At 40.2% G+C, this 16,682-nt stretch overlaps 1 protein-coding gene across 1 annotated transcript in view; it reads right to left on the reverse strand.

The window, feature by feature from the left end:
- SHOC1 (shortage in chiasmata 1) overlaps nt 1–16,682 on the reverse strand; it is a 114,940-nt gene that overhangs the window by 44,480 nt on the left and 53,778 nt on the right. Inside the window, exons 12-16 of the mRNA XM_073346129.2 lie at nt 13,772–14,224; nt 11,462–11,587; nt 8,968–9,144; nt 4,071–4,178; nt 1,622–1,809 (exon numbers count right to left, since the gene is read on the reverse strand). Coding sequence (XP_073202230.2) covers nt 1,622–1,809; nt 4,071–4,178; nt 8,968–9,144; nt 11,462–11,587; nt 13,772–14,224 — 1,052 coding nt within the window. The remainder of the gene's footprint in view (nt 1–1,621; nt 1,810–4,070; nt 4,179–8,967; nt 9,145–11,461; nt 11,588–13,771; nt 14,225–16,682) is intronic.

Genomic DNA, 16,682 nt, shown 5'->3' on the forward strand with positions numbered 1-16,682 from the left:
TCTTCCTAGTTTTCCAATGTTGTCTCACTCATTACTACATCAATTGCTGACCTACATGTTGTACTAATATACTGCTGTTCCTGTGTAATCATGGATGCAAATGATGATGGAATAAGAATGGTAGAGTTCATAAGGTTTTTTTCTATGAGGTCCATCATATTCTATTTGTAACTTTTTGCTTATAAAGGAAATTTTCCATTATATCTTGCATCAATAGCAATTCACTAATATGATATAAAAGTATAACCAGATTATCATACTTCACATCATATTAGTGACTGCTAATATGATACAACAGCAAATGGCTTATGCAATAGAACTTATACATCTTATTAATTCAGGAATACTTCTTCTGTCTGTTCTGGGTCACTCTAAAAACTGCCTCTGAATGTAAGTGAACTAGAGTCTTTACAAGTTTAAATTCCACTCAAAATATTCTAAAATATTTTTTCACTATCTTTTTTGCCTTCCTACTTTTATTATGTATTATGCTGCTTATGCATTATGTAAATAAAATGATCGGGTGATAAACCTGATTTTTGCTTCTGTTTTTTGTGGGGGATTTAAATACAGGAATGATATCACCAAAAATATCCATACTGCCAGGAAGAATACATTTTGGATATTTATGTCCAATTCCTCTGTTTACTCCCCACAAACCTATCCCACAGTGATCCCCAGCTGTTTTATGGCCATTTGTAACTGGTATAAATTAGAGTAGCCTGAAGGATGTTCTCACTTATGTCGGGTAATTGAACTTCTGCACAGGTGACCAAGGAGCAGAGAAATGCAATGGCGGATTAAAACCAAAGTTGTACTTCAACCCACACCCTTGTGTGTTCTTTAGCCAGAGATTGGGATTGGGACTTTAGTGGCTAAAGTCATATTAAAAAGAAAAGGCGTACTTGTGGCACCTTAGAGACTAACAAATTTATTTGTGGATAAGCTTTCGTGAGCTACAGCTCAGCAGCCGATGAAGTGAGCTGTAGCTCATGAAAGCTTATGCTCAAATAAATTTGTTAGTCTCTGAGGTGCCACAAGTATGCCTTTTCTTTTTGTGGATACAGACTAACACAGCTGCTACTCTGAAATAAAGTCATATTGTAATTTTCAAAAATGATGCAACATAGCAAAGGAACAATGTGTGCTTAATTCAAGAGCAAAACCATTTGGGTTCATATGGGGTCCTTGTTTCCTATTTGTGCAACTGCTGTTTCAATACAATTGGATGACTGCTGTTTCAATACAACTGTATGTCCATATTTAATTGATGTATCTGTACACAGGTAGATGTGCAGAGTGAGTAGCACCTTGGCTCTGCCCCCCACACCTCAAAGGTACCTGCCAGCCCAGCTGGGTTGACATAGGAGAAATCTGTGCCTAGTAACAAGCTTGCGTAGATTACTTCACCCTTGGAGCAAGTGGGGAGCCAGCAGAGAATCCCAGGGCTATTCCTGAGATGGTGCAGCTTCACACCATCCTTTACTCATAAGTGTTCTCAAATGGAGAGTCAAATACAAAATTTCCTGTCATAAGCCAACTCTTGTTTAAGTAAGGTAGTTTTATAATTATTGCTCTAAAGTAGTTTTGATTGTTTAAAGAACTTGCTTAAATTGTTAACCTTATGATTCTGTTCATCTGTATTACTCTGCACCCACTTTAACATCTGATACTGAAGCTCTGTTATTTTGGGACTGATTTCATTCTTTTTCTGCCTGCTATACTGTACAATCTCCAGCTGCCTCCAAATATTATCCAAACAGGAACCTAAGACGCTTGTATAGATATCCTTTGCCTTGGACAAATACCCTGTTTAAAAACCAAAGCAAGGAACAATTACTTAAATTTGACATTCCAAAAACTGCACTGGCAAAAAGAGAAAGAAAATGGTAAAGATTTCTATTTGATCTGCACACACATTTTAGCTACATGTGAAGGCAACTCACAAAGGAAAGCTGAAAATTTAGCCAAAGACAGAAATATGTGCAGAATGCCCCCACTAACCAGACTTTGGAACCAGTTGTCATGTAAATAAATCTAAAATCGTAAGTAGCATACTGGAACCTGAGATACCAGAAAATTGAGCTGTTACACTCAACCAGCCGAGAAGCTACCAGCTAAATCAGGCTTTTTCTTATATGACACATTTTCCAAAGTTTAATCTTTTAATTATTTTTTTAAAAGTGCACTTACAAGATAAATGTGACATATCTGAGTCCCTACTAGTTGGCACATATTATTTCAAATATTTCTGCTATCTGTAACATCCCTGTGTGATGCATACTGTGGATCAACAGTGAACCTAAAGCAGGCCAAGAAATGGAGAGTTATAAATAAAATATGTATGTATATATGACTAGTTTCCACTTATTTATGTGCTGAATGCTACCACAGCCTGACTGGTGGGGACATATAGTATTTCCGTGCTTGGCTCGATTTTCAAATTTCTTTTGCAGTTCACCTTCAAACATGCTGACGCCTCAGAGAACTCTTAGAAAAACATTATGGGTAGAGATAGTTCTGTTTACATATTCTATTTTCTGCATTCCTCTTCCCCATCATTTATTACTAGAGGCATTTCATTGAAGACATAATCGCTTTTTTAAGAGTTAATCTGATCCTGTTGTTAAGCTCTACATGAAGTCATAACTTTGTAGAGTGTAAATTTTTCATAATAGAGATCATAGATGCTCTAAATTCTGATAAACCTGTGTGTGAAATTACAATAGGTAGATGTGGAAATGAATGTGTGACAAATGGGATTATGACTTCAGGGGTGAAATTAGGAGCAGATGAACTGTTATGTCCTGATCCTTATCTGCATATTACTAAAAAATGGAATAATCTCTGAGGTTAAGGGCTATAGTTCGGCCTTTAGTCTTTGGTATAGCTTTACACAGGTCCAAATGTGTTAAATAATATTCCACATTTGTGCTTGGACCTGCCCCACTCTTCGTATCTTAGACTCAAAGGAGTCGATGGGAAACTAATTTCTTAGGTATAAATTATTACAAATGCACAGCATAATAAACAATGCACAAAGTCTCAGAATGTCAGCAGGGAGTTGTCTGCCTATATATCCTTTTTATATGTTTGCCAGCTAACTTGAAGATTCACATGCAAAATTCAGTGTTCAGGGAGACTGAGCAAAATCCAGACATGATGTAAGTGGGTGCAACTCCCATGAAAGATTATTGGCCAAACTTTCCAATTGCACAAACCTGAACACCCTTGTCCGAGGCCCCGCCCCCACTTACTCCATGCCCCCTCCCTCTGTTGCTCGCTCTCCCCCACCCTCACTCACTTTCACCAGGCTGGGACAGGGGGTTGCAGTGTGGGAGGGGGTGAGGGGTGCGAGCTCAGGGAGAGAATTTGGGTGCAGGAGGGGGCTCAGGGCTGGGGTGTGGGAGGCAGTGAGGGGTGCTGGCTCCGGCCAGGTGGCACTTACCTCGGGAAGCTCCTGGAAGTGGCTGGCATGTCTGGCTCCTAGGCTCAGGGGCAGCTACGTGGCTCTGCGTGCTGCCCCTGCCTGCAGGCACTGCCCCTGCAGCTCCCATTGGCTGCGGTACCCAGCCAATGGGTGCTGTGGAGTTGGCGCTCGGAGCTGGGCACAGAGGCAGTGCGCGGAAACCCCTGGCCGCCCCTGTGCCTAGGAGCCGGACATGCCAGCCGCTTCCAGAAGCCACGCAGAGCCAGGGAAGTAGGGAGCCTGCCCTAGCCCTGCTGCATCGCCGACTGGACTTTTGACCTATTAAAATCTCCCCGATTGCTTTTAATAGTCACCAGGAGATTGAGGCCGATTTCGGTAGACTCCCGTCCAATCCAGGAGGGTTGGCAACCCTAAATGAGTATGTAGAAATAGGCAGGCAGACAGGGAGCAACTCTCAAGAAGCTGTAAGTTAAGGCGTGATAAGTGTTTAGTTACACCACACAATCAAAAATGACAAAATATGAGAGAGGGATTGTAGAATTTCATGGTATATTAATTGTCATTCAGTGGCCTTTTGGATATTGCATTCCATGTTGCAATGACAATAAAGAGAGAAAACATTTTTATTGTTAAAACTAACCTAATGCTGTGTCCAAGCTACACATTAATAGGAGGTCTCGAACTGTTACCAACAGATGCACCAGAGCAGCATGTTTGAACAACATTATCTCTTTCTCACTATTTTTACCTATACAAAGGAAAAAAAGTTTTATATATGTATATATATAAAGCCTGCTGCAGTTTCCACGATATGCATCTGAAGAAGTGAGCTGTAGCTCACGAAAGCTTATGCTCTAATAAATTGGTTAGTCTCTAAGGTGCCACAAGTCCTCCTTTTCTTTTTGCGAATACAGACTAACACGGCTGTTACTCTGAAATATGTATATATGGTTTGCATAGAAACATCAGAAGCTATACTGGATACATTAATTCATATAAAGGGTCCTGGCATCTCAGAACATTAGTCTCCCACAATGAAATATATATATAAATATAAACATGTCATTGCTGTGGATCTCAGCAAGGCAAACACTGACTGTACATGAAGGAAAGCAGAAATTTTGCCTACCTTTTCTTTCTTTGAGCTCTTCTATACTAGTCTAAGTTACTTGGGTTATGTATCCTCTCATACAGCAGATGGAGACAGATTACTAAATCTTTTGATGACATCTTGCTTCTATATAGAAAGGTCTAACAATCTTTCTGCAACTGACTATTTCAGAGCAGTTCCCAAGAAATCAAATTGACTCCATCCTCTGATAATCAGTAAATAACTTTAATACAGTGATAACATGAACTTGAATTTTCCAAAGAAACTTTGCATTAAACTTTGAACCAGGGGTACTCAATTATTTTTTTGTCAAGGTCCAAATTTCTTGGTCAAGGTATAGTCAAGCTCCAGACTCCAGAAAAAAAAAAAAGATAATAAATAAACAAAAAGATTTCAGGGTTTGTTCAAAAGCATCTGGTGGTCTGGATTTGGCCTGCGGTCCACCTATTGACTACCCTTGCCTTGAACCATAAAAAGACATTGTTTTTCACTGGAGATTATCTGGGCTAGTATATAATACTTTAAAGGAAGAAAATTAACAGAGAGGAAAAATGTCCTCTTTAGTCTTCTGTACTATGCCGGATACTTGAAACCTCCCCAAGCAGCTCACATAAAGCTACAGGAGGGATGAGGATTTGACAGTCACTTACCACACTCTCCTGTCAAAGACTGCCTCTATGGAAGCCTGTACATCTATCCTATAATGCTTGGCAAAGGTGTAAGCTGGTGCCCAGGTGTCTGTGTGCCTTACAAATCTCTATTAAAAACAGATTCCTCACTTTCTGTCCATAACAATCGTACTAAGTATGCCTTAAATATTTCTGATAGCATCTTCCCTATAATAAAGTAAGTTTTCCTGCTCAGTACCTTAGTCCACTTTCAGGCAGTAGATTTGGAGTCTGGTTGTTTTCTAATTTGGCCCTTGGTTCAAAATAAATAGTCTCTGTGATCCATTGACCTCTGCGAGCCGCTCTATGTAAATTTGCAGAGACCTTTGAATGTCCTGGTAATGAAGTCTTCCTTCATTCAGGTACTTTGGATTGGGGAAGATTGTGAATAAGGTAGAATCTGCTATGCAGAAAAAATGCCTGAGGAATCTTAGGCTTGAATTTAGACAGAGCTCTTGTGAAAAATCAAATACAGCTCTTTTCAAGAAAGCACGTGCAGCTTTCCCACCATTCTAGCCAAACATACTTTTGTAAGTGCCCATTCCTTGGGCCCTGTCTGGCCCCAGTCACGACTGTTATTTCTCAGCCTTCCCCTCATGACAGGTTCTGGGCCTGGGCTCTCACAGCATCAGGCTCCCTTCTTAAAACTTGAAAGGGCACTCTACCACTTGTTGCCTCTTCAGTGTGGGCAAGACGAGCTATTTCAGGGGCCAGTCTTGGGGCAGACTCTAGTTCTTTGGAGCAGACAGGGACTGCTGAATCTTCTCCAACTCTTCCCGCAAGAATAGCCTGTCTTTAAAGGGAAGGACCGGCAGCCTGGCCCTGAAGGATTGTTCCACTGCCCACTATTTTAGCCACAGGAAACTCTTTACTGACACAGATAAGGCCATGTTTCTAGCTGTCATGTGGATTGTAGCATATCATTGCAGACCAGTGAGAGAGCAAAGACCATAAGTGGGAGCACCATGGCTAGGCTGGACCATAGTATCTGATTTCCTGGGACCTGTTAAATTTCTGAAATCATCTGTCTTTCATAATATATAAACACTTTTGAATTAATCTTGAATTAAATTGAAGACTCTTAAGGATCCCTCACTCCTTCTGTTAGGATGATCCTGTAATGCTATACCTACTCATCTTGAGATTGTTGTCCTCTTTGTGATTCCCTTGATGGCAATATATTATCCTTGGGTTCTCCCTGAGCTTTCTGCATCCCACAAACTGAGAGATTAGTATTATAGCTTGCTTTTCTTGTACCAGTCTGCGGCCTCCCCATAAATGTTCCTTACTAACATTTTGTCACTATATTTTGGTTTTAAATTTAGAAAAACATATTAAGCACAAAAAGAAGTAAACTTTAGAAAACTGAAGTTTATCACATAAACTGTACTGTGAGATAATACAGAAACTAAAGATATATGTAGTTATCCATCAGAGCTAATTCGTAATCGCGGTGGATTAAGCCTCGAAAATCCATCTAAAATACAGAGCCCTAAAGCAGTTTATGGTTTCCTGAGAGGATGCTTGTATTCTTCTGGGGGTCATTTCATTTATACATGAATCTCCAGAGTTTACAGCCTAAGAATCCTTATTGAAGCACAGTGGGTATTTTTTCGAATCCCAGATCAGCCAAACCATGTGGTCCTGCCTTAGCCTACATAGTTTTAGTAACGTGAATGTTCATAGCTTATTTTGCCAGTTTAAAAAAAAGAAAATTTAAGGGATCTCTTTACTGCTACAGTGATGTGTACATTTACAAATGCCAGACAGGAGAATAAGTAGATTAGAATTAGAAAAAATTGCTTAGTCATTCGTCATTTAGGTCCCTTTGGCCACAGGGACTGTGACCCTAAGCACCCCTGTATTCACACTGTAATAATCTTTGTACGGAATATGCTTTGTGAGGTATCATTTGAAAACTAATAACTCACTGCTCATTAATATTTTTGTGCCATGTATGTACACAGTGTGTATTAAGAGTTATGCATCTATGCTGAAATTATGGCTGAAGTGCGTTTAAATGAGGCATGTCAGGCGGTGCTGATAAACAGGTCTGCCTGAGACAAATGAATGTGTTTGCTTCCCTGGCCAGCCCAGTCATCTGGCAAAGACAATGACGATCCATTTTTATGTATTAGGCAAACAAAGCTAACAAGTGGGGAGGAGACAGTATGGTGACTACACCCAGCGGGAGAGAGAAGCTTGGGTCTGGGTTTTACTTTTCAAAGAATACACTGCAAAGATTTAGGGACAATCTACACGACAAAACCACGACAACCTACAGATGAAGCTGGCCGCTGCAGCCCTGTGATGAAGATGCTTTAAGCTGATGGGAGAAAGTTCTCCCACTACCTCTGCCAGAAGCGGTAGCGATGTTTGATGGGAGAAGCTCTCCCACTGACATAGCGCTGTCTACACAGGGGGTTAAGGTTGGTATAACTATATCGCTCAGGGGTGTGGATTTTTCACCACCGAAGTAAGTGTGTAGTGTAGACCTATTGGTCTATCAAGATGAGGGGAGGGGGCTAAACTTCAAGTGATAAGCAATTGAATCAACTGAGGGCAAGTATACACTTAAAATGCTGCATGGGTGCAACTGCATCCATACTGCTATGCTGAGGTAGCGCTTTAATGAAGATGCTCTAAGCAGACAGGAGACAGCTGTCGCGTAGGCGTAATTAATCCACCTCCCCGAGGGGTGGTAGCTATGTCGGTGGGAGAAACTCTCCCGCAGACATAGTGCTGTGCACACAGCGGGTTAGGTTAGTATAACTACGTTGTTCAGGGTTGTGGATTTTTCACACCCCTGAGTGATAATAGTTATATCAATATAGGTCTGTAATGTAGACCAGATTGTATACAATATTACTGTATTATAGCAGGCTATTGCATGAGATCTTTTATTAATATCATTGTGAATTGTATGTATTAACACCTTATAAGGAATTATGAATACTTATTAATATTATACTGTACAGTCTATGACCCAAACAAGTATTCATAATTCCTTATGTTGTGTTAAGACATGCAACTAAATTAGTTATTTCTCTGAAATGTCCAGGAGAGGGCTGGACATTGCAGAACACAAGGTCTTGGGAAAATTTGGGACTGGAAGTGTGTTGGGGTCACCTTGCTGGTTGTAACCAAGGCTGGTGGAAGCCAGAGTGGGGCTGTAAGGCTGTAGACAGACTGCTGGGGTCACAGTTTCTGAACCAGGGTTGGCTGTATAGGGTGCCTGCATGTTTGTTGCAGACTGTGAGTGTTCCAGACTGGGAGCTACTGTAGCAAAGTATTGTGAGGCACTCAGGCACTCAGGGTTACTGGGTTAAGAGTTGATAACCGCTTCCTGGCTTGGAGTATACCATGAACTCCATGACATGGATATGACAAAAATAGCCACTGACCACAAAGAAAAGGACAACAAAAACATACTAGTGTTTTTCTCTGTAAATTACACATGTGGGAATGTCATTTAAACATTGCCTACAATGTATGATTAATCATGACCAACATTTCTGAAGCATGTGAAATTTAGATTTGGATTGGAATACTGTTTAGTATTCTGATATTCAAGTTATTAAAAATAACATGCCTAACTAGGACTGTATTAATGGAGACCTTTTGGAAACAAAAAAGCAGGTCTGTTACCATCAGATGGGAAATGCTTGAAAGTTTGTGAATAATTTGCCAGACTTATTGAACCACGTTACATATGAAATCAAATCAATTTTATAGATGAAAAATACAATGTATTTTACCTTGTTTAAAAATATCACAGATCACTTTCTCCTGCTGTTTTAAGAAAAATCTAGTGTGATCAAATTTAACTGTGGCAAACCTCCAATTCACTGCGGCAAGTATGCCAAGATGCATCAACTCTTTTAGAACAGGAGTGGCTGTTGCTTCTAACAGATGGTATGCCTGGCACTGGCTTTCTGGTTAATACAAACAAACATACACAAGATAACACAATTTGGTTAAATATGCCACTGTTGGATAAAAGTACTCAAGTGTCTTGTAAAACAAAAAAGCATTATTTTCTTCAAGAGATCTGCAACATGAACTTCATTCTCTTCACATTAGTAATTCTAAATGACTTCTGGATGGCTGTTTAGTAACCCCTTATAAGGGAAGGCCTACACTTAAAACTCTCCAGTGATGCATCTGTGCCACTATAGCACTTAAATGAAGATGCTCTAAGCCGACAGGAGACCACTCTCCCATCTGTGCAATTAATCCACCTCCCTGAGAGGCGGTAGCGATGTCTGACGGGAGAAGCTCTCCCGCTGACATAGCACTGTCTACACCGGGGGTTAGGTTGGTATAACTGTTGTGAAAGTGACCACTCTCTTTACAATGGGTATGATAATCAAGGTGGGATAAGCTATTACCAGCAGGAGAGTGAGTTTGTGTGTGTGTGTTTGGGGGGGGGGTGAGAAAACCTGGATTAGTGCTGGAAATGGCCCACCTTGATTTTCATACACATTGTAAGGAGAGTGGTCACTTTGGATAAGCTATTACCAGCAGGAGAGTGAGTTTGTGTGTGTGTTTTTTTGAGAAAAAAAAAAAAGTGGGGGGGGGGTGAGAAAACCTGGATTTGTGCTGGAAATGGCCCACCTTGATTATCATACACATTGTAAAGAGAGTGGTCACTTTGGATGGGCTATTACCAGCAGGAGAGTGAGTTTGTGTGTAGGGGGGCGGAGGGTGAGAAAACCTGGATTTGTGCTGGAAATGGCCCAACTTGATTATCATACACATTGTAAGGAGAGTGATCACTTTAGATAAGCTATTACCAGCAGGAGAGTGGGCTGGGAGGAGGTATTGCTTCATGGTCTCTGTGTATATAATGTCTTCTGCAGTTTCCACAGTATGCATCCGGTGAAGTGAGCTGTAGCTCACGAAAGCTTATGCTCAAATAAATTGGTTAGTCTCTAAGGTGCCACAAGTACTCCTTTTCTTTTTGCGAATACAGACTAACACGGCTGTTACTCTGAAACCTATAGTTATACTGATTTAAGTCTGGAGTAGACCAGACTGAAGGCTCTTTCTACATGTAAAAGTTAAGTCAACATAGCTATGTCAGTGTAAAAAATCCACCCCTTGACCAATGTAGCTATATCAACTCCACTGCCAGGATAGATGCAGCTATATTGATGAAAGAATACGTCGGTCAATGTAGATACCATCATCTGGGGGCGGCAGTATTCCTATCTGAATAGAAAAAACCCTTTTGTTGGGTACTCACCCACAAAAGCTTATGCTCCAATACGTCTGTTAGTCTATAGTTAGTGCCACAGGACTCTTTGCCCCTTTTGTTGGTGTAGGCTGTATCTACATTACATGGCTGCGGTGGCATAGCTGTGCCAGCACAATCTCCATAACGTAGACGTACCTTCAGATATAACTGAGTTTTCATGACATCCAAGTAGGTGACAGCAACACAATAGTCTGAAGAACTCAAATAAACTGCTGATATTGAATTAACTGGAAGGCACGACCTGTTTCTCAATGGGATACCTAAATCTCTTGAGTATCAATTTTTTCTTTTATCTGCTTAACATTATAGTTGAGTTAATCGCATCATCAAGGTTAAAACTCTATTATCTCCCATGTTCAAGGGTTTATCATTTCATTTTTAAAATATCTCAAGCTGACAGGTAAGGTTGCCAGGCTGGGCTGCATTTCAGTTGCAGGTCTCACTACATTTGGTCATTTATGCCCTCATAATTATTAACTAATTAGTTAATATTTGTAAAGTACTTTGAAGATGTGGACCACTATGTAAGTGCTCATTCTCATCATCTCCAGTTCTTCATGCTTTGTCAGGATAGATCAGATGCTATACTGTTTTTGCTACTTGGTGTAATTTCATTCATTCATTCATTCATGAATCATTTTCTTTTTAAAGGGCTTAATATTTCCAGTAAGGTATCATAATGTATTGTTAATATTTCATTGTTGTTAAAATGTTTGTGTTTGTCTTTAAGTTCTCAATATTGGATATAGCTTATATCTGACCGAGAAACTCTTTTAATTCTTTCACGTATGATGCTACCATCGTGAAATATAGGAATTGTTATACAACAGTCTGCATGAGCATAAAGGTTCCCATATTGAATTTTTGCAGGATAAGAGCCGTAGAGAGCAGTGAATAAAATGGATATTGGTTTTGTATATATGGATATTATTTAATGTAAAATTGCAATATTACAAAAAAATAAACAGACCATTCAAAACAAAATTCTATACCTGATGCTTGAATTTTGACTGAGATGCTGCCTTGATTCTCCTGTTCTGTTTTCTCTGTCAATGTAGCCTTACAAACAGCAGAACTGTCTTGCTTAAGAACTTCTGGACATTCTTTAATTTCCAGTGCTAAAACATTGGACGTAGATTATGTAAAATTATCACAAAACAAATCCACAGAATAAGTAAATTCTCTAACACATTCCTCCACTTGCTAATTAAACATTTCAAATTCAGGAGGCTCCTGTGCCACAGACCAATAATTGTATATTTTACTTTGGAAAAAGAAAGTGAAAATAATTTTCTTTATTTCCTCCAAGTTCCCACACTTCCTCGCTGCAGCCACATGATACATTGGTCAGATTATGTTTGCCAAAAAGTGGGTGCTCTCAGGTCTGAATGGAATCAGACACCTCCCCTATCCATACCCTATCCATATCCTGGCAAAGTTGAGAAACTGCTCGAAGCTGCTTCTATAGCCTATTGTTTGTATAAAGGAAGATTCCTACAGGAGCACTAAGGCAGGGAAACTGCCGAGTGGAAGAGCATCTGAGAGCAGGAATTCAACTGGACAGGAAAGATCAGGAACACTGGAAATAGGGTAAGTAGGAGAAGGGCTGGAAACAGTTTACTTAAAAGAGGTCGTTCTCACTCCCTTCATCTTTACTTGTAGCTGCACCTCAGCATCGATCCCTTCTGTGTTTTTTTTTCTCTTTCTCCAATACAAATAAGAAGTCACAAGCTATCCTAAGGGTCCCCCAATATCTCTGTTCCCCTCTTCCTGGCAAAAGAGGAAGCAAGTGGCAGATTTGGAGCTAGCAGCCCCCACTTCTTGGCAAACTGGATCGATCCCTATCTCATATGGCTGCAGCTGTGAATATGAGACACTTGGGCAAAATAAAGAGGGAAAAGTAAAAAACTTTCCATCCCGCAAAGTTAAAAGCCAAAGTTCATATTCTACTGTCAAGGAGCCTACTGAATGAGAAAAGTTTATTAGGGTTCAAAATTATGCTAACCAATTACTTCTACTAGTTCTCTCCTAAATACTAATTGGGTTAAATAGTACATATAACTGGTGTCTATAAAAATAACCCACAACAGCACTTGTAATTTATTGGGAGACAGTAGGCCTTCCGCTAAAATTGGAACCATACTTTCAAAGGAATTGACATAAAATCTACATATGTTTGGATAGGCTAAACATTTATCAATCATCACTAACATACAACACTTGAGGATCACTGTCTACATTTACTTGTTTACACTATACTGAACTAAGCCTCTATCCATAGTACTACTCAGAGATGCAGTTCTAGTTAGAGTTCACTAGATGGTAACATAAGACCTTAGTTCATGTGTCCTGAGTTTGTACTTTTAGAACTGGGGTTATCAATTTCTCAAGATCTGCATATGTATCAACATAAAACAATAATAAATGGTTTTATTTTTAAAATTTTATTAAAATGTCTTGCATATTGTTTTTTTAATTATGTAAGGATACAATTAAAATCCATATTAATCTGTTACACAGCACCACTTCATGCTATTATAATTAGTGCTGCAACAGTGTTTATGTTACAAACTTATTTTCCAAGGGATATATAACTCAAGCATAATCTGTGTTGAAGCTCTGCTAACCAGGGTCTGGGTCCTGCAGTATTTTATTTTTTAGTGTGATTCTACTCTGAAAAGCGACTGACCTAACATTTCATTGTCTCTCAATGACTTCTGTAGCAAAGGTGGTCAATTTATAAGTAAAAGTTTTTTCTAAGTGCCAGTCCTGCATACTCAGTCTATGAGCTAAGTTTTCTTTTCGCAGATCATCAGCAGTGATAACAGATCTTCAAACCATATTCTGTCTTCACAGACAACTGTTCAGCCTCATTGCATCACTGGGTTTGCACAGGTGTAACTAATTGGAATAGTTCTGCTGGGATAAGAAGAAACAGAATATAGCTCCCTCTTAACTGCAGGACTAACAAGAGTAGTAAGCAATAGAAACTTACTTTTGTCACAAAAATCACCAGACTTGACTCAGAACATGTCAGGGGGAGCAGACAGTCTGAGTAAGAGGATACCATTTTCTTTTCAGAGTGGAACCAAACTTTAATGCACACTGTCTAAAAAAACAACTAAAAAGAAAAATACAAAATAAGTACCATGGATGAAATACTGGATCCACTGAAGTCAATGGGACCAGGATTTCATCCCATGTAATTAATTCTATTGACTTGAATGGAGTTATACTTGATTTACAGCAGTGTAAGAGAGCAGAATTAGACCTAAAATTACAGGACAGAATGGTTCACCTACCCTCTTTCTGCCTATCCAAATTAATTTTTTCCTCATTTTGGATGAACACGTGTTTAGATCTTAGCATGATAAAACTGTTCAGAAGGTCAGAATCATCGTCACATTGTCTAGACTGTTTGAATGGTAGAGTCTTCTGGCTTTTTGTTGAGCTGTTTGGTTCAAAAGATCCTTCTTTACAGTTAAGTGAGTCAGACAAATCTTTTCTTTTCTTTTCTTGATATAAGAAATGCATTGGTCCTTCTGTCTCACTGTGCTGATTTTCCTGTCTTGTTAGCCATTCAACAGATGTATTTGCATCACATATGTTGACATGAGGTGCAGCTCCCAAATGTAATGGAGGGAATGGGCTCTTCTTTTCAGGTGAGAAATGAGAATTTGTTGTTTTGTCCCAGTGATATGCACTGACAGAAAGCAGTCCTTGATTAGTAAGGGAACTCTTCTCTTCAAGCCACCCTAAAAGATAAAATTAGTTTTCTCCATTGCAATTTTGATTACTCCTAATAGAATCTACTGTTCTGGATAGAATATATAACCCAAGAATGTTCTTGTCCAATCCAATTGAATAGAACTCTGCAGAGTTCTTTTCTGATTTTTTTCTTCTTCCTTACTTAGGTTGTTAGAATCCACTGCTGGCATGTTTGAACTGATATGTTATTCCCACATAAGAAATTCCAAAGTTGAGAAAACAGAAAGCTCCAAAGCCATTATATCAACTCCGAAGTGAAGCTATACACAATTAACTTATAGATGGTGATAGATTTAATGCAACCTAGCATGATGGTTCTATCACCAATGCAGTCTGCCGTAGTGTCACTGACATTTTGAGAACTTGTTTGACTTTCCCTTTCAACCTTACATGAAAGAATGTAAAAGACGAGCCTGTGACAAGCTCAGAAATTAATAAAACACTAAATAAGCACAAGGTGAGTCTGCCCAGAGCAGTGGCTCCATATTAGAGGAAATCAAAGTTAAAGGTAAGAAAACTCTTACTTTTTACCTATGCTGGATCCACTGCTCTGGACAAAAACCATAACTCATGGAAAGCAAGCAGGGACCATAATCCTCTTCACCAAGTAAGGAAGGTAATAAAATAGCAAACAAATGAAAAACGGGTCACTAAAACGAAAGATCAGAGGTACCTGTGGATAAAGAATAAGGAGTGAGGGTGGGATTCACAAAGATACTTAGAAATCCAAGTCTCATTTTTAGGCACCACTGCGATCAAGAAAACTCCCACTTGGCCAGAACCTAACTCTGTATGTGCCCAAACTCACTAGGTGCTTTAATTAAACAATTCAATACTTAAATACTATTTGGCTAGAGAAACAGTTACTGACTCTATAGCCTAGTGGTTAGGACAATCACCTGAGAGGTGGCAGAAGGAAGGGGGACTTAAACTGGGGTTGTCCCACATCCTATCCACTTGGCTAAAGATTGTAAGGGAGGTCCTGCTCCTCCTCTTCCATTTTGTTTCAGGTCCTGCATGCATCTTGGGTGGCTGAATGCCTATTTTCCTCCAGTTCATGGCTTGCTAGCACAGTTAGGTGCCTCCATGAAGCCTAGATTTAAGAGCCTATCTCTGAGAGAGGGGCAGGGCTTAGCGCATACCTCTCTGCTCAGTATCTCCCACTGGCTAGCTTAGGTGGCTCCTTGCCTTGTGTGCTGGCTTAGTGGACTGCAATCTATGGTGCCTCTCTCTCCTAATTAATTGTATAGGGACCGTAGGCACCTAACTCAGGCTTTAGGGATTGTAGTGTTCTTGTGATTTTTCTAGGATCCTGCTCCACAAAGGTGTTTAGGTTCCTAACTTCCACTGATTTGGTATTAGCATTAGAACTATGCTCTATTAGAGGACTTTCCCTCTCACTTACGTTCTCTTCTCCTAATATTTTCCTATTTTCTTCTGTTACTGATCCTTTACTAATCCTTTGATTACTGCAAAAAGGATGGACCAGAGACACTTGTAGGCTGATGGTATGAACTGATAGACCACTTTGTTGCACTATTTATGGGCCTACCAGCAGTGTTCCTCAAAAGGTGGCACACTGGGCTAGGTTGAACTTCTGTGCACACAGAAGGACCCTGGTGGAGAGAACCAGGCTTAACTTATCAGGTTTGAGTGAGAGGGAACAACTGATGGATTGGTGAGGGAAATGGTGCTCAACCTGGGTCCCCAATCCTGCAGTCTCCTGAGCAGACTGGTAGTAGAGTTGGGCTTGCAAAGGATGTTAAACCTCTCTCCTGGGGACCAAAGAAGCTAGAAACTGTGAGTAGTGGAGAGGATCCAGAAAACCATTTCCTGCTCTTGTAAAGAGGATGAGGAAAATTGTGAAATGGGATCAGCACCAATGATGAGGGTCCCTTGGGGCTACAGGACCATAGAAACCAGTTACTGTAACTCATGACGCCTTCTTAGCCTCTGCTACAGACTGTATTTCCATGCTAGAAGGCTCCGCAAGGTGCAGTAGTCTGGCTATGCCTTGCTAAAAAGTTCTGCAGCTCTGGATTAATAAGGACCCAGATCACTGCTGCTGTCAATGGGTGGAAGGAGTGGGCTCTTCCAAGTCCGACTGTAAGATGCTCTCACCAATGTTGGCAAGGAGGTGCTGGGAAGAGTGCGGAGCAAGAGGAATCCCTTCCCAATAGTTCTTCCTTCATGAGTGAATGATTTAGTAGGAAGGAGATGGGGCAGTTCAAACTTGAATCTATTCTCCAAAAAGAGCTCCAGCTGGTGGGAGGAGACAGCAAGGTGGGTGCTACTAAGCTGCTTCTTCACATGATGCTAGACAGGGGAAGCCAGTGGAAGTAGTTCTTTAGTCTACCCAAAGCTGCTGTTGTAACAGGAGCATTCGGTAAAACTGCTGCTAAAGGAATCCTCAGCAAGCTCCACGCTTCATATAAGAGAATCTTT

Source organism: Lepidochelys kempii, chromosome 5, assembly GCF_965140285.1.
Source record: "Lepidochelys kempii isolate rLepKem1 chromosome 5, rLepKem1.hap1, whole genome shotgun sequence".
NCBI classification, from domain to species: Eukaryota; Metazoa; Chordata; order Testudines; family Cheloniidae; genus Lepidochelys; species Lepidochelys kempii.